The sequence below is a fragment of the Uloborus diversus genome, chromosome 6 (genome assembly GCF_026930045.1).
Source record: "Uloborus diversus isolate 005 chromosome 6, Udiv.v.3.1, whole genome shotgun sequence".
Classification (NCBI taxonomy): Eukaryota; Metazoa; Arthropoda; class Arachnida; order Araneae; family Uloboridae; genus Uloborus; species Uloborus diversus.
This window is the reverse complement of record NC_072736.1, coordinates 26,990,749-27,015,683: the sequence shown is the minus strand read 5'-3', so window position 1 is coordinate 27,015,683 and position 24,935 is coordinate 26,990,749. Positions and strand designations below refer to the sequence as shown.

At 33.2% G+C, this 24,935-nt stretch overlaps 1 protein-coding gene across 1 annotated transcript; it reads right to left on the bottom strand.

The window, feature by feature from the left end:
- Positions 1-232: 232 nt before the first annotated feature.
- LOC129223913 (mitochondrial carrier homolog 2-like) lies at positions 233-23,862 on the bottom strand. Its single transcript, XM_054858293.1, has 13 exons — positions 23,649-23,862; positions 20,583-20,667; positions 19,953-19,995; positions 17,132-17,195; positions 15,300-15,447; positions 14,826-14,877; positions 13,373-13,432; positions 12,382-12,475; positions 9,016-9,048; positions 7,860-7,927; positions 3,971-4,046; positions 2,411-2,535; positions 233-493 (listed from the first exon to the last, which is right to left on the bottom strand). Coding segments are annotated over exons 1-13 (972 nt in total). The 5' UTR covers positions 23,772-23,862; the 3' UTR covers positions 233-492.
- Positions 23,863-24,935: the final 1,073 nt, after the last annotated feature.

Below are 24,935 nucleotides of genomic sequence, written 5' to 3'. Positions count from 1 at the left end.
GGAAATTAGACACCTATTAAAACTTTAATTCATTCAAAATATTTTGTTTATTTCTTATTATAAATAACATTTATCAGTAATGGGAAGACAGTTTTTTTTTAAATATCCTAATTTAAACTGGGTATAACATGTCTCTAAAGAGTGGCATTGTAAAAATTAGGCATGGTCAACTCTGATTGATTTCGGTTTCACTGTAGTCTCTAGTGTCAGGCCTAATAAGAACACAGCCGAATAACAAATGAACAATGGTTTATTATAATCAAATGAAGCAATTCAATCTCAGTACAATCAACAGTTCAGGAAACAAGAGAAGGAACTAAGTACGAAAATCAAATCCACAAAACAGAATTCAGAAGTGCTCCTCTAATCCAAGTCGCACAGGTTGCCGGTCCTTTTGCAAACCGATGGCCCTCGTTTTTGATGACCTGACTATATTTTCCCTGGAAGGATGCCGCCTGCACCAATGCAGCGCCCCATCATGAGGAAATTCAATCTGAAAAGAAAATGAAGTCAGTATTTATTTACTTATGTATACATATAATTTCTTTCTTTTTTTTTTCCTTCACAGGATTTTTTACAATATACTGAGCTTAGTATTTGCGAAAAGTGACTAAAAGAAGCTAAGTTTGCTACAAAACAAGTTTTAATATCCATCCTATAGAAGAATAGTAAATGATTATTATCAAGTAATGCAGATTTTCACAGGTTGGCAACATTAGGTGACAATATTGGCATTTTCTTACTTTTTTTGGCATTTTACAGTTTATAAGAAAAACAGGAAAAATAATGATGCTGATTTTTTTTTCTTAAAATAAATTATTCAGCACATTTGCAAGATTGACAGAATTTTGAAAACACTGTCAAATTCTGACCAAGTTGTAGAATATTGAATTCTACTGACTTTTACTGACCAGTTTCCTACCCTGTATAGAAAAAAAGAGCACAGTTAAGGATAAATAGAAGAGAAAAAAAAAGGTCTTCCCCAGCTTACTCCATCCAAAATAGTGCTTCAATATGAAATTGGGCACTGGTCTAACTATGCCGACAAAAGAATCTGTTGTAAATACCCAAAATGCAAAGGATTCCAACAAAAAATATAACAATTGCTTTAAAGAATTTAACCATCAATTAAAACATTTTAAGGTTGGAAACTTGCTGCCATTTTTTCTCTGGTTGTAGTAATGCAACAATAAATTTTATTTCAATAGGTTATTGATTTAATGTTGTGCTTAGATTGATCTCTCCTAATGTATCAGTATTTCTTTTTTTTTCAAATCAGAGTTGTTGAGATAGAAACAGTGGTGTTCCCATAGGGTATACTCCATATACACCGTATACTCTCAAACATTTTTTAGACACACAGCGTATACCCTGAAGCTTCATAAATTTTCTTATTATGACATACTATGTATATGATCACATCTAACAAATTGTGCGTAACAGATTAATAGGAGAACACCCTAAGAAAAATTGATGGGAACATCACTGGATATAAAGGGTTAAAGTATTTGGATGTCTAAATATTTTTGTCGGATCTATATAGAGATGAGCAAAATGATGAAGAATTGTAAAAAATACTCCAGTTTTCCAGAAAAGAGATTGGGGCACGGCTGTAACAATAAAGCGGTTAGCAGGATGAAAAAGAAAAGATTCAAAAAATTTATTGTCTCATCTTAAGAAACATTTTTTGAAGACTATAAGTTTAATTTCATCTTTTTTTTTTCCTTTGCAACAAAGCTAAAGATATATATTTTTTAATTGCATATACAGTAAATCCTGTGAAGTTGACCACTATTGTAAGTTGACCGCTTATTTCAGGCACCGAATTAGCCCTTATCATATAAATCAACCTCTGTAAGTTGACCACCTGTTTAAGTTGACCACTAAAGTAGTGCATTGCAGGTGGTCAACTTACACAGGTTTCACTGTATTTTGAATTCCTAATGCTAAAGAGTTTTAACATAGTTCTTTTTAAATTTAAGGTGTTCTAACACTGTAGAAGCTCTCTGTTACTAAACAATTACTAAGGCAGCACCACACAGTCTCATATATCCATATTTTCAAAGATCCACATGATAAAAGCATTTGATTCCATCAAGTCTGGATTAACAAGATTAGATGAGGTTATAGAGCTACAATTTAACTAGAGCGTATGCTAAAGTTATATTTTGACTGTACACATGAAAGCAGTCTTGACCACTTCTGCTCGACGAGAGCAATGATTTAAATGTGTGCAAGAATTAATTAAACATGTACTGGAACTTCACCATGATGTGGCGACCCCCTAATTTGACCACTTTCCCCTCATGTAGGCAGCTCCCATCTTCCGGATAAAGATAGACACACTCTAGTTGTATACTAGCTCTATGGATGGGATCATAACTATGCATCTATAGGAAAGATTGCTTACTAATAATAGTGTCTATCTGCAAGAGCCTGGGCATACACTCTCTTGGGTTGAGTTTGTAAGGTTGAGCCCATATACGGACCACTGTAATACCTCCATAAAATGCTGGACCCACGCTTCAGCTGGCCCTGAGAAGAGAAAAAAACATTTTACAACAAATAGATACTTTTGGAAATGCACACAAAAAGATAAGTTTTTTATTCGGGGGAAAAAACTGGAAGATCTTAATAACGCACGCCTTAAGATCAGAAGTTATGCATTTTGCAGATTTTGAAATATAACATCAGGGCAGCTAATGAGTTACAACACTAAAAATAGTTGTTTTAGTAGCCTCTTATATGAAAAACATCTCCAAAACAGTTGCTTGATGCGGAGAATAGTTTCTAAAACAACCTACCTTTTTTTTTAAAAAAAATAACATTTAGGTCATAATAATGCAATGATATACATGAAATACAGCACCACCTCAGTCATTTCTAATTGAGGACTGCAGTTTCGTGCTTCTGAAATCCTTGGTTGGAAATGACTGAGCTGGCGGTGTATTTCATGTATTTCTGCTTTAGCCCTGGCTAATGGGCAGTAATTTACTGAATGCAATGATACTTTGATAAACAGACACATATTTTAGGCTGCATGGCATGTAAGCAGGACCACTATGACCCCCCATATAGGTCCATAAAATATGCCAGTGTGATCCCAATATCCACTATTGAAAGTGTGTTAGCAACAATCTATGTAAATTAAACAAAGAATACATGTGTATACATGTGTGTGATGTTCCCTATACAAATTCAGTCTACGTCGGATCTTGATAAAATTTGGCGGGTAGGTACTTGGGCACCCGAGAAGGAACATAGGGGGGGGGGGGGGGTTTCAAGCACCAAAATAGTACCGAACCAGATGAATGTTAATTTTAAGATCCAAAAAAAAAAAAGGCATTAAGGCTCTTTCTACCTGAAATAATCATTCAATGTTCTTTTTTTAGTTCCCATTCGAAAGCCTGCAAAAAATACTCCTGAAATTAATTTGCTTCCTTCGAATTAAAAAAAACCAAGGTTTTCAAAATCACCGGGGAAAAATTCAAAGGCATTTTTAAACCTAATGGAACATCCGCTCATCAAATCTTAAATTTATCACTTGTCAATGAGCTAAGTTTAAATTAACATGAATCAAACTATTTTTGATCTGTTGCCATTTTTTTTCATGACTGCAAACAAATAAAATTCTTACAAATTTTCCTTTTTTATTTATTTTTTTGCACTGCCAGCAGATGATAATCAAGGATTTAAGTAGTAATTATGGAGTGCTGCATTTAATTTATTTTTGTGACACATTTAATGTGCCCCAGTTATCATCATCCAGTTATATACAAACAGAGAATCTTTGGTAGGCTGGCATCAAATGAGGACCCTGCAGGCAAATTCAACACTTCAGCCTTTAAACTGCCAGGGCTATCCAACATTTTAGCAATAACCTTATTTTTTCTGAAAATGGAGATTACCAAACACAATAATGATTAAAAAAAAAAAAAAAGGTTGACATTGGAAAGAGAACAGAACTCACTATTGCACTGAGGTGTGACCAGCAGTCTGACCAACTGGAATAGATAGGCATGTTTGGAGGTATTCCTGCTTTCAACCTAAATGATAATTAATATTTCAAATATATATACAGAAAATAGAAAGATTATTATCTAGCAGCAACAAACTAAAAGTATAATTGGGAGAGTGTAGTTAAGTCTAATGAAGTCCCTTCCTATGTGAAACGTTTCTTTAGTCTAAAATTTAGCATATACGCAAACAAGCTGATGTGTGCATCACATGACTACCTTTTACGTTAATTTAATAATAATAGTGCCTTGCCTTAGAGTTGGAATAAGCAAAGAAACACATTAAATTTTTTCACCTCAAGTTTGTTGCTAACCAATGCAAAAAAAAAAAAGTTTTACACAGATTAATTTTCTTAATATTAATGTGATGCAATTTTAATGTGATTCAATGGAAAACTCTCTAAATATCACCAATTGTGGCTAAATTGAAACAAGATTTAAAAAGAAAAAAGCCAAATTTATCGTTAAATTGGCGACCAAAAGCTTGGCGATATATCGCCAAACTACAACACCATTTGAGTTTGCATTGAAATTAACGATTTCCCCTCAACAAGGTGTAGAAGACCCCCCCCCCCCCCCCTGGAACATCCGAATGCAAGTCAAAAAGGGAGGTGCACAAGTAGATCCCACTAGAAGCCTATGTACCAAATTTCAACTTTCTAGTACATACCGTTCTTCAGTTTTGCGAGATACATACGCATATACATACAGATAGATGTCACGAAAAAACTCTTTAATTAACTCGGTGATCATCAAAATGGATATTTCGTGTGTCAATATGTTCTTAGACATACATCCACATGTGGTAGGGTTTAAAAAGAAACTCAATATTCATTTAGGGACGAGCAAAATGGAAAATAAGGCTGATTTTCTAGTGAACATTTTTCTGCAGATTTATACTTCCTTTACTATGAAAAAAGAGGTAAAAATATTGACATAAAATAGACTATTTTTCTCAAATCAAGTTTTTTTTTCAATTGTACACCACTATACAGCACAGGAAGATAAAGATCAATATTGAGACATTAGAAGAAAAGCATTTTGAAATCTAAACCAACAATAAGATAATAGAATTTGACATCTTTTTTCGTGCTCAATTTTCAGAGACCAAAAAAATAAGCTTCTGCAATAAAGCTGAAGTACAATAGATGACAAAATGCAAAAAAATGAAAGATGAAAAATTTGCAGATAATGCCCTTTTTCTTTCCCACGGCAGAAAACAGAAATTGATGTGACTTAACTAGATATACAAAACATGAATTTCATAAAGCAATTGCAGGTTACAAGTAAAAACCAATCAGCTTGCCTACGGTATCCAGATATTGCAGTTTTATGCTCGATTTCCATCATCAATCTGGAATTGCTATAAACAAGCCAGAGGTAGACACATTCTCATTACAGTTGAGATTGCCCTCATACTAATAGCTATAATGAATGTAAGTAGCTAAAGAGAGTCCACAAACCTGGTGCGGCGCATAAAGTAAAAGCAAAAGCTTAGGTAATAAGCTGTTCTTTCCCAACCTAAGCCATGCTAAATCAGAATTACAAGCAGATACCACAGGGTTCATACTCTATTTGGATGAAAAAAATCCATGACTTTTCCAAGACTTTTCATGACTTCATAAAATTTTTCATGACCTTGTTACAAGAAGGGAATAGTACTATTTAATATCAAATTTGCCAATTTTTTCAGAAAAAAGCATTAGCAAAACTCCTAAGTGAGTGCCACTACCTCGTCGAAGCACTTGTAATTTCAAAATGATCAGTGTACACCTAAAAATCTATTCTTTCTTATTTGTCTTCATCACATAAATTTAAAATCTCAAAGCAAAGTAAAAATACAGTGAATTGAATATAATGATTCTTAAATACTCTTAATTTTATTAACAGGCAGAATAATAATGAATGGGACAAAGGTTGAATGAGTTATTACTGAGTTTCAATAGATTTTTCAAAAGTTGCCTTTTAATGTCAACTGCGCATTTAACCATAAATATAATCTGATAGTATTTTCGTTTTTTAAAGTAAAGCCATTCTTTAGTAAATCATTCATGTTTCTAAACCAGATATTTGTTTAAAAAAAAACTGTTCGTAGAGTGAATAAATTTTCTGATTCATAACTACTTGTTAACTTATTTGCACATATTTAAATGCACATAAATTAATAGGTTCAGAAATACCAGAACATTGTGTTTGATTCCTGATATTGAACGTAGCAGTGAGTACCAGGGATTAGTTTTGTAGGCCGCATGTTGGGTACTACTGTTTTAGAATGTACTAGAATTCCCCTATTTCTGTATCCCAATGCTGACTAAAGATCTTCATTTTCTAAAACCTTCAACAATTTAAGATAAACTATGATAAGTTTAATAATAAAGTTTTTACAAGTGATGGAAAACTCGGATGCAATTGAATCGCATTTTTTGAGTGAGCGAAATCAAAAATCTGCATGTTTGGTTCTACAGAATATATATGAAGTGCTGAAAATAATGGTAAATTAAAAATGAGTAATGGTCCAAGTAGTAAAATTACATTGCAAAAAAAGACGAGTGGCTGCTACAGAAGTGGATGGATGCAATGAGATTTCAAAATTCAGACTTGTTCTTGGGATTGTCCAACTTTCCAGTTTTAATAAACACTGTTAAATCACTCAAGATTTCTAATGCTCTTTTAGCTACTGTTACTTTCTCTTCAGTCAGGACATTTTTCCATGACTTCAAATAAATTTCCATGACTTGGAAAGAAAATTTCAATTTTCCATGACTTTTCCAGGTCTGAAATTTACTAATTTTTTTCCCATGACTTTCCAGGTTTTCCATGACCCGTACGAACCCTGATACCAATCAACTTGCATACAGCACTAGATACTGCAGGCAGAACTGCAGTACCCAACAAAGGTAATTTAACTCTTTGCAGTATTATGAGTAAGCATAAAGATATCAAGTCAAGTAACACCCATAAAATATCAAAAGGAAATATTGTTAGGCATACATACAGAGGAAAAAGAAGTATTATTTTTTAAACTGCCTCAAATTCATATGAATAGAAAGCATCTTCGTTTATTTGCTCATTGACGGGGGAGAAAAAGAGTTTTCCTGGAAAAGACAATATTTTTCTTCCACTAGTTTCAAATTCAAATGAAAGATTTTCTTTTGCCTTGTGATTATTAGGAGATTGAGAAGACATACTCCAATTACCTTCTTTACTAATAATAAAGCTGAAAGTCTCTCTGTCCGGATCTCTGTGACGCGCATAGCGCCTACACAGTTCGGTCGATTTTCATGAAATTTGGCACAAAGTTAGTTTGTAGCATGGGGGTGTGAGCACCTCGAAGCGATTTTTCAAAAATTCAATGTGGTTCTTTTTCTATTTCAGTTTTAAGAACAAAATTATCATAAGATGGACGAGTAAATTACAAAATTATCATAATGTGGAACCGTAACATGGGTACAAGCCAATTGGCGAGAAAATTCGCCATACATTATTTTCAAATATACAGGCGAACCAAAAGACCTTTTAATTTTTCTATTACGGGCAAAGCTGTGCGGGTACCACTAGTATATAATAAAGCACAATGTAACAATGGTGTAATATTAGTGTAGGGTAGTTTGAAGTACAGTAATTTTGATTAAAATTACTGTATTTCAATCTTGCAAATTTTTGCAACAAGTGGTATTAGAGTACGTGCCACACCTTGTCTGGTGAGAAACACATTAAGAATTATAAGTCCCACAGTTCATTTACATAAGTAATAGATTAGAAAATAGTTATATTAAATACAATTATCTATTAAGATTTTAATTTCATGAAATCAGTTCTACTGAGTAAAAATATACTACTTACCCACAATTATTGACTATTATAACATTAGATGTTACTATGAATGGATAAAATAGTGTACTAGCGATATACTGAAAGAAAAGAAGAAAAAAATTATTTTTGTATTGTAAATGCCAAACTTCGCACAGCATAATTTCTGCATAAAAATCAAAGAAATAAACAATAAATTTTTTAAATATTAAGGCGTTACACACAGAGAGAAAAAAAAATTTGAAGCTTTTTATGATTTAATTCACTTCATGCACAAGAAAAAAAAAGAATATAATACTTTCTATGCAGTTAATGGTAATTAGGACTTAAAACAAAACACCACAATACTTCCGAAAGTAATGCCCAGCAATAAAAACTTAGTTGTTTCTTTTTAATAATTAAATTACAACTTCACTTTTCATGTCAGTATCTTGAAAGTATTTGTATCTTCAGCAGTACATAAGCATAACATTGTTATAGATTACCTTCTAATAGTTAAATTTGAAAGGAAAAAGGTTCAAGATAAAGCTCTTTAAGAAATGAATACTTTATGATAATGATGAAATTGTCTGCAAGCTGCAATAGAGTAGAATCGAAAGCTATTTAAGTAAAAGTATTACACAGTTATACTTTAATAATGTAATGAGTAATGTAATAAGTAGTGTAAGAAGATATCACTTACTTGAGATTACAGCTAGTTTTGTAAAACCCAAAACAGATGTATTTGTTCCAGATAATGTTTTAATTTAGTACATAACATAAAAACATGAAAAAACTGATGTGCCTTTTATGGGGGGGGGGGGGGGATTTTAGTGAATTCTGTTTCAAAACTAATGTGTAACTTATATGCAAGGGCGATTTGTGTGCAGGATATTAATATGAAAAGTTAAACTAATTAATAAATTGTAGGAAAATAAGCCAGGAAAGATAAAATATCCTTCCTTATTTTGATTATACTTTCAATTGTTTTAAAAACATGCAAAATAATAACAAGAGAATGACAATAACATTTTAGACTCAAAAGAAGAAGCTAGCTTTCACTGATCTACGCAAATTTTTGAGCAAATAATTGGAAATGTAACAAAAAAAATTAAATTTACTATGATTTTTATTTTTTGTTCTTAACAAATGTTTTAAATGAATACATAATTCATGCAAATGAACTAATTTGAAAAAGAAATATACTTACAGACATAAATGGTTTGACATATGACTTTAAAGTCTGAAAAAGATTAGAAAGTATTAAAATATGTTTTTAAAAAATGATATTAAATCATGAATAATAATGGTCACCCACAAAAACAATACAAAATCAAATCATAAAACTGCATCCATTACTATCCAAAACACCAACAGACAGGGATGATCAGGGGGGCAAATGTAAAAACATTTTTTTTTTTTGGAATAGAAGTTTCAATATATACATACGAGGGTTATTTGGAAAGTAAAGAACGTTTTGTGCAGGCGGGTGGATGCGTCTCCCCCACCCTCCACACACACACAGCTGCTGCGTGATTATTGACCTTGGCATCGCACTGCATCAATCTAGCTTTAGCATAGTTCTCCTACGCCTATTATTAACCTTGTCTTAGCTGTGCGATTTTTAAATGTCCATTACAATTAATGATCCCGCCAAGTGTGAGGTTCATAGTGACATAAGATTTTTGAATGCAAGAAGACTGCGATCAATAGAAATTTACAAACAAATCACTAAGGTGACTTTCACTTATTCCCCAAGTTGAAAGACTTTTTGAGTGGAAAGCGCTATGGCAGTGATGAGGAACTTGAAGAAGCTGTTAATGACTGGTTTAACAGCTTGGTGCAACTATGTATGCAGAAGGCATACAAAAACTTGTGAAAGGCCATGACAAAAACTTAAATTTAAATGATAACTATATTAACAGAAGTATCAATTAGTAAGTGAACAAAGATTTACTTTTTTATATCAGTTATTAAAGTTTTTATAAAAATCGTTCTTTACTTTCTAAATGACCCTTGTAAACATAAAATACATATTCAATATACCAGACATGTGACACACTGAAGGAAAAAAATACTGAAATATCATGGCATCATGACATACTTTCATAAATCAAATAAACTAACAGATATAACAAATATATAATACCAGGGTGTATGAAAAAAGCATGAACTTTTCAAAGCAATAAAAAAGACCTCAGGAATGCCAGTTATTAATAAATTAGATAGTTGATTAATGTCTGAAAATATTATTAACAAAGCTAATCTATCCTATTCTTTAAACTATTGAAACATTTATTTCAATTCTAAGCATTATTGCACCAAAAAATTGTAAGGTAAAACAACTTGACCTTATAATTTTTTGGTGCAATAATGCTTAGTTAATATTGATGCATATTATTCAAATCAAATAATATTGATGCATATTATTCAAATCAAATTTAGTACAGATGACAGAAAAATAAGGGAAAATAAAGAAGTTTTATATGAGGTAAAAACCAAATTGAGTTAAATGGATTTTTTTGATTAAAAAACAGAATTTTAAAAAATTTAATCTGATTTTTAAAAAAAAAAGTTCAACCATAGTTTGTAGATCGAGCTGGTAAGTAAACATTAGCAGTATATAAAATCTTATTTGTCAGGCATACAAATTATTATTGCTAAGTATTTTGTCCCAAGTGTCATCATCCACTTCTGAAGATTAGGAATGAAATTCATCCAACACGATCAAAAAACATTTTTTTTTCTTTATCAAATCTTTTAATTCCACGTCAGACTTAGAGCATTGTACAACAGATATGCTAGAGATTTCTGATAAAAATTCTGTTTTGCGAGAAATTCAATAAAAGATAAGCAGTAAAATTCTAATTGCCGCAAGAGGGTGGTCAATGAACAAATGATAATCCCTTTGTTTACCTTTCTTGAAAGGATCTATTTCACCACCTAACTCCATAGATTGTATTCCAATTTGACCAATCACAGCTCGGGATTACGCAGCATGCTCTAATCACTCAAACTTGCTGTTTGTTAAATAGAGAATGAGCTTACACGCAGAACAATGCGCATTAAGCATCACTTTACAAATTAGAATAAAGTTAAACGAATCACAGCGCAGGAAAATGCTGCATCCATTGGTTAAGTTGCTGCATGAGCGGAAAAGTTTTTTTTTACAAGAAAAATTAAAATCCAAATTTTTACTGAAATGAAGTTTTTGTTTTTCAAAATTACGGAAAATACGGAATTCCGTCAAAATACAGAAAAATCACATGTCTGATATATATACTGGAAGAGACTGAATCTTTCGCTGATGTCTTGAGTTTGTGAATGTTGATATTCACCAGTTTTGTCAACATTTACCAAATTTTGGACTTTCACAGTAACGCACACACACACACACACATATATATATATATATTCACTTAAGGTGTCACCCCCCAGACGGGTGACACCCATCACTCGTCTGGGGGGTGACACCTTAAGTGAACTTACAAGTTTTTGAAAAATAAGACGTAAAAATGCATTTTTAACATTTCAAATTTGAAAATTTTCCAGGGGTAAAGCCCCAGACCCCCCTCCCACTTTTTTTTTTCTTCGGTTCTTTAGCTCACTTAAAATTTCTTTATGTCACAAATGCAGTTGTTTCTGAAAATTGCATGAATTTCATGATTTCATAAAAATTTATTTTTCTTTTGCGTCTGTAGGGGGTGACACCATAAATTACCGCCCCGGTGTCACCCATGCTAGGTACACCACAGATATATATATATATATATATATATATATATATATATATATATATATATATATATATATATATATATATATATATATATATATGTGTGTATATATATATATATATATATATGTGTGTGTGTGTGTGTGTTACTATGTTATCAGGGTTTCAAACTGGAACTAAGCTTGAAACTGCAAAATTTGTAATTTTGGTCAGAATGAAAACTGGAAAGAATCAAAAAACAAAATTTCAGTTTAATTTGTTTTGATTATCTTCAGTTATTTTATTATTGTAACCAAAAGTATCAAAATTTTCTAATTAAATGTCAACCATACAATTATCACAATTACAAGTATATTGCTTCTTAATTTCCGGTTTTGAAATTCACTACTAAACAGAAGAGCTCTTCTGCTTCACTTTTGCACAAAACTACTCGTACAAAGTAGATTTAATTCAGTTAAATGAACTAAAATCAATGATCTTTTAGAAAAATATCTGTCACGTTATATTTTTTGCAAATAAAGATGGAAAAAAATTGATTCATTGAAAACAAAAAGCAGTCTTTTAGATTCTTGGTTAGAAAAAATATATATAATTCAAAGAGCAATTTTTTTCCACAGACTTTGAAAAAATTGTGTCATCAAAGTAGACAACCTTTTACACATTATTTTCCCAATTTAACTCACAAGGTAGTACATCTTTTGAAAATAAGTGTTGTCAACATTTGAATGTATTTAATTAAGCTTTAAAAATGAGGAAATTTTCAAACTGCTCAACATTAAAATTAATCAGTGAGCAAGCACACTGAACTGAAGTGGGTGATAAATTCTAAAACATGGTTACCTCTTCTTCAACTACATATGTGTTGATTAAAAAGGCTGCCGTGTTACAAAACCAAAACGTCAAAATTTCTCCAACCATCCTTGGAATGAGACAACTGAAACATAAATAACAAATTCAAGAACAAATAATAAAACTGATAATCATATTGGAGGAAAAAAAGAAAGAACAGAAAAACTTGTAATTGACACTCAAGTTTCATGAAGAGGACTATCAAAGTTTGTTCGTTTTTAACATTAGCTTACATAATTATAAATAAAATAATTGACCAGATGCTATGAGCAACATTTACTCTTACCCTACAGTGCAGCGGTCGACAACTAGCGGACCGCAATCTTAACCAGATCGCAAAAGGTAAAAAAACTGGACTGCCAAAAAATATTTTTTAAGTATTAATTGCACCAATAAATTATTTTAAAATATTGTTATGTGGGCAACCATACCTTAAGTGCCACATTTATCACATTTTTCTAGTATTTTTGAAGTAACAGTGGACTGATTTAAGTTTATAATGGCCAAGAATATAAGGGGTTTTTTTCGAACCTCCATAAATTTTTTCAAAAGTATGCGAACTCAAACTAAAATTACTTGCCGACCCCTGCAATAGAGCATCAATAGGGCTATGGGGGCCTGATCAACAACATATTGAACTCTTAACTGGAGGGTCCCAGGTTTGATGCCAAAGATCCTCCACTTTCGCTTATGTTGACTAGAACAAGTTGAATATGTTCATGGACGCTAAGTCCTCAAGGCTTCCATTACAAGTCAATACCTCTAGGGATGCTGGATCAGGGATTGCTCAGCTTCCAGTCTGGATCAAAACACAAAGCTCACTTCGGGGCCCCATCCAACCAGTTTAGTGGTAGGTAAGGGCAACCCTGGAGAATTGCGTACAGAGCATCAATTGGATATTTTGAGTCATTATGTCGTCTTTAATGAAAAAATTGTAAAAAAATTTCAAAAAAATTTAGAAGAAATAAATCAAAATACTTACGAGAAAAACCCTAAAATGCCATCTTGATTATAGATTTCTTTCAAAGAGCCAAAAATACCACTGAAAAGAAAATAATGAATGAAATATTTGAAGGGCATTTCTGTTGTAATCTAAACACATAATATTGTACCTTATAAAGTATTGCACAGCAGCATTAATTAAACATAAATACCAAGAATCTTTAACTTTGCAAATGAACTACTCTGCTTTCCAAAGAAAGAAAAAAAGATAGATCAAACAAATAAATAAATAAATAGATTTTTTAAAGGTGCATTTTTCTAATCACTTATTTTGCAACAATTGAATTTAAAAGTCTTCATCTACCATTAATTGTAATAGGAGTGCAGCTGTACTGCAGACGTAGCAAAACAATATTTACAAAAGAATGAAACAATTGAAGATATTTATTTGCCTGTTATTCAGAACAGAGGTACTGGTAAACATTTCACAACAGTTCACTGAATCTCTGAAGCTAAATCTTTGGCATTGTAGAAAGAAAACTATTTTCAGAAAAGTATTAAAACACATCAAAAGCAGAAGCATAAAAAAGGGGACCCAAAACACATTGACTGCGCCATATTAAATACAAGAATTAAGCTTAACAATAAAGAATTTAGCTCAGAGCCAGAAGGTCACTAATTCAAGTACCAGTTTATTGCTGAGATAAATGAGGAAATGAGATGGTTGGGCTGTCATGACATGGCACCCAAACCCCACTTCCCTCTGTCCGATTGACTTAACTCAATGTGAATAAGTTTTCATTTGGTAGCAAAAGGGGTAATCGTTCACTTGGAAGGCCTGTGAAAGAGATTTCAGACGCAGCGGTGAAGGTTACAAAAATTCAAAGGGGGGAAACTCTTGAAGTAGAAAGAAGGTGTGTCCCAAAGTTAGCATTGAAGTAAATGTAAAATGATGGAATACAGCAGATTTTACTTTAAAAAAGAAAAACCTATTTGTTACGCAAAGCGTTCAAAAATAACAAATATAACAAATACAATGAAAAATTATGATTTTTTTAAATAAAAATTTTTTTCACCTAATCAAAAAGTAATTTATTTTTTATCATTATATTAGGTGATGACACAGTTTACTCTGAAATATGATCACAAAACACAAATTAACTAAATTTAAAAGAAAAAAAAAACCTAGAAGAATTTCTCAGATCTAACTCATTCATTACTTTTTAATTTCTTATTCCGTCTCACAGCATTTCAAGTTTGTTAAAAGATGGAAAATTTGATGGCTGAAATCATTTCAAGTGCAACACATTTCTATGTCATTTCAAACACAACATTTATATATATATTTTTTTTTTTGGGGGGGGGGGGGAGTTTTCTATAATTGTTTTGTTTTAGTATAAGAAAAAATAAATGCAAGAAGATTGCTAATGCAAAATCAAACTAAAACTTTCTTGCAGGTTTTAAATTTGACCTTATATGGAAAAATGACTTACCCGTACGTTTCTTCTCTGCCGACAAACTGGGCCATTGTTCGTATTGTGATAACTATAATGAGAAAAGAAGAATGGATTAATTACAACAAAAGCTGTTCGGAAAAACTTAAAAAGTTTCCCAATATATACAAAGAGAGAAAAACTATGAAGTGAGAACAAGGTACCTGTGCTTGGCAATTACTCTCTAACAGGCCAAAAACTGAAAATATGATGTACAACTGCACCATATTTGCTACTCATGCTTTAAATTCACAATTGAATGAATTTTTTGACGTTTTTATTGAACAACTTGATAGAGAAATTTATTTAGGAGCGATATTTTGAGTTTTAGGAAATTAACTTATTTAACTGGACTATTATTTTACAATTTTAATGCTTCCAACGGGTTGCATTGCTGCATTTACTTTGCTTCAGAATTTAGAAACATAATTTAAAGTTAGCTATGAAGGTAACAAAGAAATGGGACTTGCTCACTGTGGAATGGGTGGCTGGCTATGATCTGCACGCATCGTGCGGCAGTCTCTCGAATGAGACCGTGCATGTACAGAGTCAGTCTCTGTTCACTGGTCAAGTCCTCGTCATTTTTTCCGGCAAGCTCCTCGGGCTCCAGGGAAGGTAGCCTCTGCAATCAAGACAAACAGGAAAGACGGAAGGTTACAAGAGATACACATGATTGAAATGAATTGTTTAACAAGTAGTAGGAAAACAAGATCACAAGTTCTTCAATCAGTTGCTTATTTGTGTATTTTCAACGTTGTTTTCCTACAGATCCATTTGATATTTTGAACACATGGAAAGTTCTGGCAATCTTTTGCCGAACTTCAAAGTAGTATATTTGTTTTACAGAGCAAAAATCCAATAGGCATGCTTCTCTAAAAGGTCCTCCAACTAATCGATATTATAAGCATTAAAATTTAAAAAAAAGCCTTTGCACATTTTATTTTGCAAGATTATATGCAAGATTTGCTTTGTGACTTAATAATGACTAATTTTTATGCTGTTCAAATTTTTATTTCTGACTTCTTGAGTCAATGAATTTTGAAATAATTGGTATTCTTTAACTTTCTAGTTTATCCTGCCCTGTTTATCTTAAAACTTAAGTCACAGCTTGTGAGAACAAATTTCAAAAAATTTATTACTTTGTAATTATTTCAGGATTACAAGGAGCACATTTCTCCAAATGTTACTCAGGTTATTATTTTCTTTTTCAACAGAGGTATCATATATACTCGCATCTAAGTCAAGAAATTTAGCACAAAAATGAAGTAAAAGTATGGTACGCAATGAGATCTGCAAATGAGATGGATCCGGGGGTTTTCAGATTTTTTCCAGATTTTCCAACTAAAAGTAAAGGGGTTGACTTATATGTGAGTATATACAGTAAAAGTTTCTTGCTTAAATAGTCATGTTTTCAAAAACAGAAATTTTCCAATAAGTCAAATACATATAAAAATTTCAAATTAATATACAGTATACTCTTGATATCACGAAGTCGAAGGGACAGTAAAAAAAATTTGAGATATAGAGTTTTCGAAATAACAAGGTCATAATCATAATAAAATAATATTCTCAAAATGTCACAATTATTAAAAATAAGCGGAAACATGCAATGACAGTTGCATAAAAATCCTAATACAAGAACAAAAACTTTAGTTTTTAAAATGAGCCAAAAATAATAGAAAAAAAAGAATTAAAAAGAATGCTCTAGTAAAGTTGCAAAATGTAGTGATTTACCACGACTAAACTTATCAAACATTTGGATTACCAAGTTGTGAAACGGTTTCAAATGACCTAGAACAAAAGAATTGGACAAAGGATTGCACCATTCCCTGTGCCTCTAAAGGGATTTTCAGTTCATCTTCACTTTTTACGGAGGTGGAAATGGGGTCACTACGCAAAATCAAGGGGAAAAATAATTTTTAGACATATCAAGATTGTCGAGATATTGAGAGTATTATTTCTTTAATTTGGACACTTTTTGCAATATATTTTAGTAAAAATAGATACATGATTTAAAATTATACACAGCATTCATATATAAAAGTATAAGTACAAAGCAGTAGTTTGACAATAATGTTTAAATAGAAATTAAGATTAAAATAATTTTTGAGAAAAAAAAGTTTATCACCAAAAACTGCAAAACGTTCAAAAACCCAAGTGGGTTGGCTTTAAAAGCCAAAAAAAAAAAAAAAAAACAGGTTTTTCAAACCCAGACTCCCCAACAGCTAGAATAGCAGCAAGACTCTTGTGGAAGCTTTACATTTCAGACAAATTTAAGTTCTGTAAAAAGTGCTTTATCTATTTACCTCCAAAACGATCCTATACGTGAATCCACTGATCATATTAGTACAGAGTTTGGGGATCAGACCCAGTGGCGGCTCGTCGCTTAATTCGGCGGGTGGGCTCGCTGTTATCAGAGGCGCCCGATGGGAGGTCACTGTGGCCTCCCAAAAGTTTCTTTATTTGGCAAATTTGGAGACCATATAGCTTTTTAGGTCTAATGTATCTTCTAATTATGTTTAAGTATCTAATTTTTTATCATTCAGTAAAGTTCGGAGTTTCATTTTGTGAATTAAGACACTCTTGTGAATTAAGACACCCTCTCCTCTCAAAAATTTTAGTTCGAGGTGTCTTTGGCGTTTGTATAAAGTTTCCACAAAACAAAAGGAAAACAGATCGTGGTTTTATCGTCGTCAGAAAGCCTAACTGATGATAAAGCATTATCAATAAGCTGTTTGTCAAAAGCAGGCAAAAGTACAGCAACATTTATTGCAAAAGAGTCTAAAAGAGTCTAATCAAAATTGCTCGATCTTATTTTACTGTACATTTTGTTTCTTCGTGGTTCTCTGTAGTTTAATGGTGTAAAAAAAGTTAATTGTTCTAGAAAGTAATTCATATAGTTAGCGAATTCAAAGAGAAAAATGTTGCTGAGTATCGTCAGTTTGAATATGATTTGATTCCCTTTGAAAAGTTTAATGTAGCAGTCCAAAAAGACCACGATTGACTTTATAAAGACACCACGGTGTCCTTATTAACGTACCGACGGATCGGGTGGAGGGATATGATCCTGATGTATATACTGCACAGACGTGCACAGCAGTGACCTACAGAAGATAACGACTTATCAGTGCCCCAAATGTGACGATTGATTCTTCTCATTTCCATTGAAGTAAATATTGAAATTTTAAAAATGTTACGTTTTTGAGTTTACCAGACGATTGACAATAAAGAATTTTTCAATTGTTTTTAGTTTCATTGTACTTTTGGCATCTTTTCGGAGTTGGCCCTATTGGAGGGACACGTGCGCCTAATAAGGTCAAATCGCCATTCTTGGTTATAACTGCTGAAAAACATAATTGATACCTTAATAGCTACTATACATTAATACCAGTCTTTATCGCAGTTCTTTTATAGGCTTTATTGCAATTTACTTATTTCGAGCTTCTCCTCAAGCGTCAAAGTTGAAATTGGTGGTTTTAGAAAATAATCTACTTGATTATTTTTTAAAAGTTCGAGGAAAGCAACTTCAATAATATATTTTTGATATTTAAAAAGACCAAACACTAGCCACTAGTAATAAATGACAAAAGGCATTAATCTAACTCATATTACACCCTCGATACCAACACGATCTCTGGGATCATGCAGTAGCATTAGCTTTCACTTTAGCATGCTTCGTTATTATATATCTTCATATAAATAGTATCCGATGATCGAGTAACCCGCGTGATTCAACAATGAAAATCGCACCACGGCATGATAATTTGATAATATGTTTTGGTAATGTTTAACATGCAGGGAAAGACTTCATAGTGACAAGGCTGAACTCGATCCGGGAACTTAACTGTTTTACTGGTAAGACAGTAATTATAAGGAATGAAGACTCGAAAAAGCGGTAAAAATTAACGTGACTGGAGTGAGGATTAAAATTTCAACCACCAAAATATCACTAAACAGGCAATTGCTCCGTTCAAATGTAGAAACAATTTTCACTCGTCATACCATGACGGGCGGTTTTCTAGTTGATACCTAATAACATTTGGATCAAATTACGAAACTGGTAACTAATTTTTCTAGAAACATGCAGTTTACTTAATTAGCAATATATTCTTTTCATAAGAAATTTAATTTACTTTTAATTTTCACAGTGTAATAATTTAGGTTTGCTCAGTGTTAGAATATTCTAGCGTAGAAAAGGCATGACAATAAGCCCTACATGATTGAGACTTATTACTTTAACCAAATATCATAACTTATCAGAAAATTGAAAAAAATCTCACCCAGTGAAAACTATATTAGGAACAGCTTTTAATTCAAAAATACAAAGTCTGAACTCTTATTATATTAGCACAACACTGAAAACCAACTGCACCTAAATTCAAACTGCAACTTAAAAAATGGCAAACACCTTTTCGAAAATAAAATCTCCATTCAGAAATTTCGAGAATGCGATCAAAGTTAAATAAAGAAAAATAAACAAATTAAAATACGTATTCCATGGAATGAAATCAGAGGGAACCCAAAATATTGTCAATCCCAGTACCTGATAGTAACAGTCGTTTAAGATTGAAGAAAAGGAAAAAATGAATTAAAAATCCATCAAAAAAGAGAGAGAGAAAACCGGGAGAGAGCGATGAGAGAACTTTTCTTTTCCCAGTGGGGTGGGCTCCGAGATTTCTGCCCTTTGCTTCGCTGAAACATTGTATAAGCGACGCCAGACGAGACACTTTCCTCCCACTTGCTTCTACTATTGCCATTGGATGAAGATGGATTTCCAAGGGGCAGGAAGGACCCGGCCCAAACACATCGTTCGGGGTGACATCGCTTGCCGTTTTCGTTACTTTGGTTCAATCGTCGCAGTCGGTAAAGTTGTGGGCCGCCGTTAAAAAGGCCCAAAGGAACGTTCTTAAAGGGCTAACGCTAGTTAACAGAAAAGAGAAACTTTTTTTTCTTTATATATTAGCGATAAGCAGAGTGCTAGAAATTTAAAATCAGTTTCATGCCCTGATTTTTTAAAAACTGAAACACCAGAAGATATTTTTTAACAATTTATTTAATTATGTACTATTTTTCCGGGTGGGCCTTGCCCACCCGGCCCATAGTGACGAGCCGCCACTGATCAGACCCCTGTACAGGCCAGTGAAACCATCCACTTTCCTGATGTGTTTCACTATAAAGAAAAGAAAACAAACATTCAGCCTCCTGTTAAAACATTTGCAGTGTCGGTTTTCTCTTTATATAGTAAATAAAAGTAAGGTTTCAAAGAAATTCTGGAAGGAAGTCAGTGGCAGAAGTTGCTCAGGAGACCCCATTGCACCTACAGCCTTGACATTTTATACAAAATTCCTTCGAGTTCCAGGGGTTTTATTTTTTAAAACTCGAAGTAGTTTTCTTTTTTTCTTTGTAATAAATATTTTAAGCTCAAATTTCGCGTAAATTGCCTATTAAAGGGGTGAAAAATTACTTGCACATATTAATATTATACATTGTTAGAAAGGGTAGAATTAATGCTTGTAAAATTCAAAAAATTTCCAAGGCATCATATTTTTCCAAATGGCCCCCTCCGAGAATTCTGTCTGGATCCGCCCCTGCTGCTTGGTCATAAACTTACTTTTATGTTTAAAAAATGGAAAAAGGCAAATATCTAATCAAGAATCAAATAGATAATTGTACAATATAAACACATGAAATAAAGAAATAAATTTGAAATAAAATCAGACATTGATCATAAATGGGTCATAAAGAGTTTTAACTCACTATATGTGAAAACTCCGGGCAGAGCAATGGCAGGTCTTCCAAAGAGGGTACGAGTCGGTCTAGGAGGAAGTGGTTCATGGCCTATCTAAATAGAGACAGGGAGGAGAGAAAAAATATACATAAGAACTTATAATCTCTTTATAGTAAATAAAAGTAAGGTTTTAAAGAAATTCCAGAAGGAAGTCTATCGTGGACCTGCGTCCAGAAGAAACCATAGCACCTACAACCTTGAAAATTTGTACAAAATTACTTCAAGCCCCAAGGTGTGCACCTATAACTTAAATACGGCGGGAGAAATTTATGTTTCTAGCTCGAACTTTTTTTAGGCTTAGCTAAAATTTAAGCACTACTTTTTAAATTAAATCTATAAGTAAAAAGCGAAGGAATTGTCCCACAGTTTTCTTTTAACACTACACGAAAGAGAGCTTCTTTTTTTTACTCCAGATCTAACTCGACCTATGGTAGAAAAACTAAGCTCCTATCTCCAAAGGAAAAAAATTTACAAGCCATTAAAAATCAAGTTGGAATAATCTCCATCTCTACTAAAATTATTGATGTTTTATTTGGCACAGCCATAATTACGTCTTTTCGATTCGCATGTTTCTTCTTTCTTATTAACAATCTTTAAGGGTTTTGATTTTAACGAAAAATCTTAGGCTCAACTCCATTCAAGTCCGGAACTAAGGAGCAAAATATATTACTAGAAACCACGAATATGAAAGCGACTTTTCAAACGTACAAAACTGCAGTTTTGGAATGCTCAGGAGCCCCTCAGCCCTTACGGCTCTGCAAGTTGGTACAAGTTATTTTTAAATCCGGGGAAGGGATGCTTTTTGATCCAAAGGGTGCTCATAATACATTTTGAATCTGTTTATTTCTAATTGACGATTTAAATCTTTGTGAATCAAATAAGATTGCGAAGCACCTAGTATATATAAACAGAAATAAAAGCTCTTTCTTTTGAAGACAGGAAGATTAATTGACAAAAAGCTTAAGAACTCCAAGCATACACTCCAAGTTAAAATTATTTTGGGGGTTCTAGATCTAGAACATCAGTTCAATCTATTGATGCCACGGATCAGTAAAAAAATAATAAACATTTTGCTGAACACTGAGACTGAGAGCTTTTCTTTGTCTTTCATAAAAGACAAAAGAAATACAAGGTAAATTTTAAAAAAATGTTGTGTAAGTTAATTTTAAGACCCTTACTATGATTTATACAATGATACTATGCAAGTACGTACAGAGATAAGTACAGCCGTGGACAGGTAAACGACAGCATAAAAAAAGGAGTTTTGGTTAGGGTTTTAAAGCTATTAAGAAATCCAGACAATTTGATTGCACACAAGCCATCTGGTTCATAGATGAAACCAGATTTTCCCCACAAACATCAGTAATAGAGCAAAACCCTGAGAGCGTCAGACCTACATCATAGTAAAAATTCCCAAAAGTTTTCTGTGTAAGCACATTACAGCAAGTAAGAAAGGTTTTATATTATTTAAGCTGAGTTGTGCTGGCTTTCTCAGGAAACAGGTAGCAAAAGGTGTGTCAAAAACTGAGTCATTCCAGTCAAGTGACTTCATCGTCTCCACCCGACCATCTCCGATTTTAACCAAATTTTATAGAGATGCAGACATGCGTCTGAAACTAACCTATACAAAGTTTCAGCATCCAAGACCTAAACCCAAAGAAACTAGGATCAATAAAAAAAAAAAGGTCCCAAAATGGTGGATCATTTTGTCACGCAAATTGTCATGTTTAGCAAGGTTCCCCCATTGAAGGCCATTTTTGAGCCAACTTTGTTTTTTTCTTTTTATGGTGTCATAGGCCCTTATGATTTGAGTCTTGGAAGCTGAAAATTTGCATCAGATAAGTTTCAAAGCATGTCTGCACCTCTCTAAATCAGAGATGATTGGACAAGAACCACCAGGTCTCGTGATGGTCACTTTTCTTTAGTACCTGCTCATTGAATATGAATCCTAATGAATTATCGGATATATGATCAGGTCTTTAATACTGAAAACGCTTGTAATGTCATTTGTAGATACTGCTGCTTATCTGCCCAGGGCAAAGTAAATATAAATAAATTCAAATTACAAAAAAAAAAAATCAGAAATTTGTAAAAAGTAGTCTTAAAATGGATTTCAAAAGAATCATGTGAACTGCTATTACAGTGAAATACGTTTAACATAAAATAGAGGGGAAAGAAAAATATTTTTTCACGTTAAAAGAATTTTGTATCAAAGATTTCAATTAAAAGATTGAACAAAAGATTGTATTCAAAGATTTGAAAAAAGATTGTTTGCAGAGCGATTGACCAAATTGCTTTATTATTTTGTATTAATTGATTTTTCATGTTAAGTGTTAGCATGCTAAAAGTTTCAACTATATTATCCTATTATTAAGGAGGGAAATTTTCTTAAGGTGAATAGATAAAAATCTACGAGGACCAATTAAATTTTTCAATGAACCAGAACTTGAGAATCACTGATCTAGAAATTAAGTACGAATACAATACAAATACAAATGTGACGACCAGCAACATGGCTCTTGGCCCAGCTAGGCTGGTCCTAGTCAAATTATTTGTCCCCAATGAAGATCAATGGCCTTCTTAAAGCTTGCTCGTTACCACCTCTTCCGGTAAGCTGTTCCAAGTGCTCACAACCCTACTAAAGTAGTAGTTTTTCTTTATTTCCAGGTTAGCTTGAGATCTGAATAGCTTAAAACAATGACCCCTTGCCCTGCTTTCGGTGAGAAATACCCCTCAAAACAGTCCTTTCCCTCTAAAAATTTCAATGGTACCAGTCTGCACCACGAGATCTCTTCTCCTCAGGCAGGCGTCCCTCAAGAACTAATTTGTCTGGCAATGAAAGTTTTAATGGCCTCTTACGATTTTACCAACTTTTGTTGGTCTCTGATCATATATATTTGTTGATCTCACATTTTATACAATCAATATTTACAGGCATGCAGAAAATAAAGGAGTTTATTGTTGTCTATAAACAAGGTTCTAATTTGGAAATAACATCTACATAGCACCAAAGTGTGTTGGAAAATTGTTGATACCTGTATCAAAACTTTGACATAGTCAAACGGATAACTCGCAGCAGTAACACCCAACCGTCCAAAAAGTTCAAACCATTCCACACGATGAGCAGCAATATCCCCACGATTCTGTAAAAAAGCCATTTCTAATAATTTACAATTATAGCTAGCTCAAATACATGCAGATATCAGATCACACCGACACACACAATCAGCAAAAACAATAATCATAGAACCAAAGAAACGTTAAGTAGCGCACGTATTCATTCATCACAACGTTTGCTTCTCTCCTCTCTCTTCTTCACGTTTTCTTTCAAACCGACAGCATGGGAGTATGACGTCACTCACAGGCCACTGGTACCGTCTAGCAGGCCGATGCATCCGCCATTTTGGAGCAAGCTTACAACAGGGAAAGCTACCTTTATTGGCAACCCTTCGCCAAATAAGGAACGAGAGAGTCGGAGAGCGAAGGTGAGCATTGGCGAAATTTTAGAAACAGTTGGCGTCGTTTCCAGGCTGCTAGTCACTTCGCATGCCATTATTTATCCAATCCTTTTGTCTTTCTGCATCTGCTGGAAATCTGAAGTGCTGAAATCCTTTTTTGGAGCTGTTTGCACAGTTTACAGCCGAACAACCACCCATTTGACTCAATTTAACACATGCTAAAGAAATGTAAATAACAGCAGCAATGCTATTGCTACGAAGCACTGGATCAAGTTTGCTCCCGAAATGGAAAGATTGAGCGCCAAGCATTTCGGGCGTTGAGCATTTTGGGCGCCGGGAGCCTAAAAGCACTTTGAGCGCCGGGAACTTTAGGCGTCGAACACTTTGAACGCCTGGAACATTGGGCACAAGTGCTCGGCGCCCAATGCTCCTGGCACTCAATCTCCCTAGACCGAGAGTATGGGATTCGGGATTTCTCCATCGTAAATTTTGCGAAATTGATGATGTCCTAAGTACCCTATTTTAATTAAATTTCTGGTGTTCAAACAAAAGGGTGGAGCCATGGGCTTTCGCTGGCTCTTCGTTATTAGGGGGGACGATTGATGCAATGCAGAACAATCACCAAGGGGTTATACCCCCCACCCCACTCTTTTTCTTAAATGGGAACTTTAATTTAGTGATGTTAAAAGAAACGGGAAGCCCAGCAGCTCAAAAATAAAAAGAATGAAATAATGAATATAAGTAAGAATTAAATAAATATCCGTGTGCTGAAAAGTAAAAGAAGATAAAACAAAATTCATAGGTACTAATTTTCAGGAAGCAACAAGCACGTGTTTCGGAGTTAAAAGAAACCCTTTTTCTATC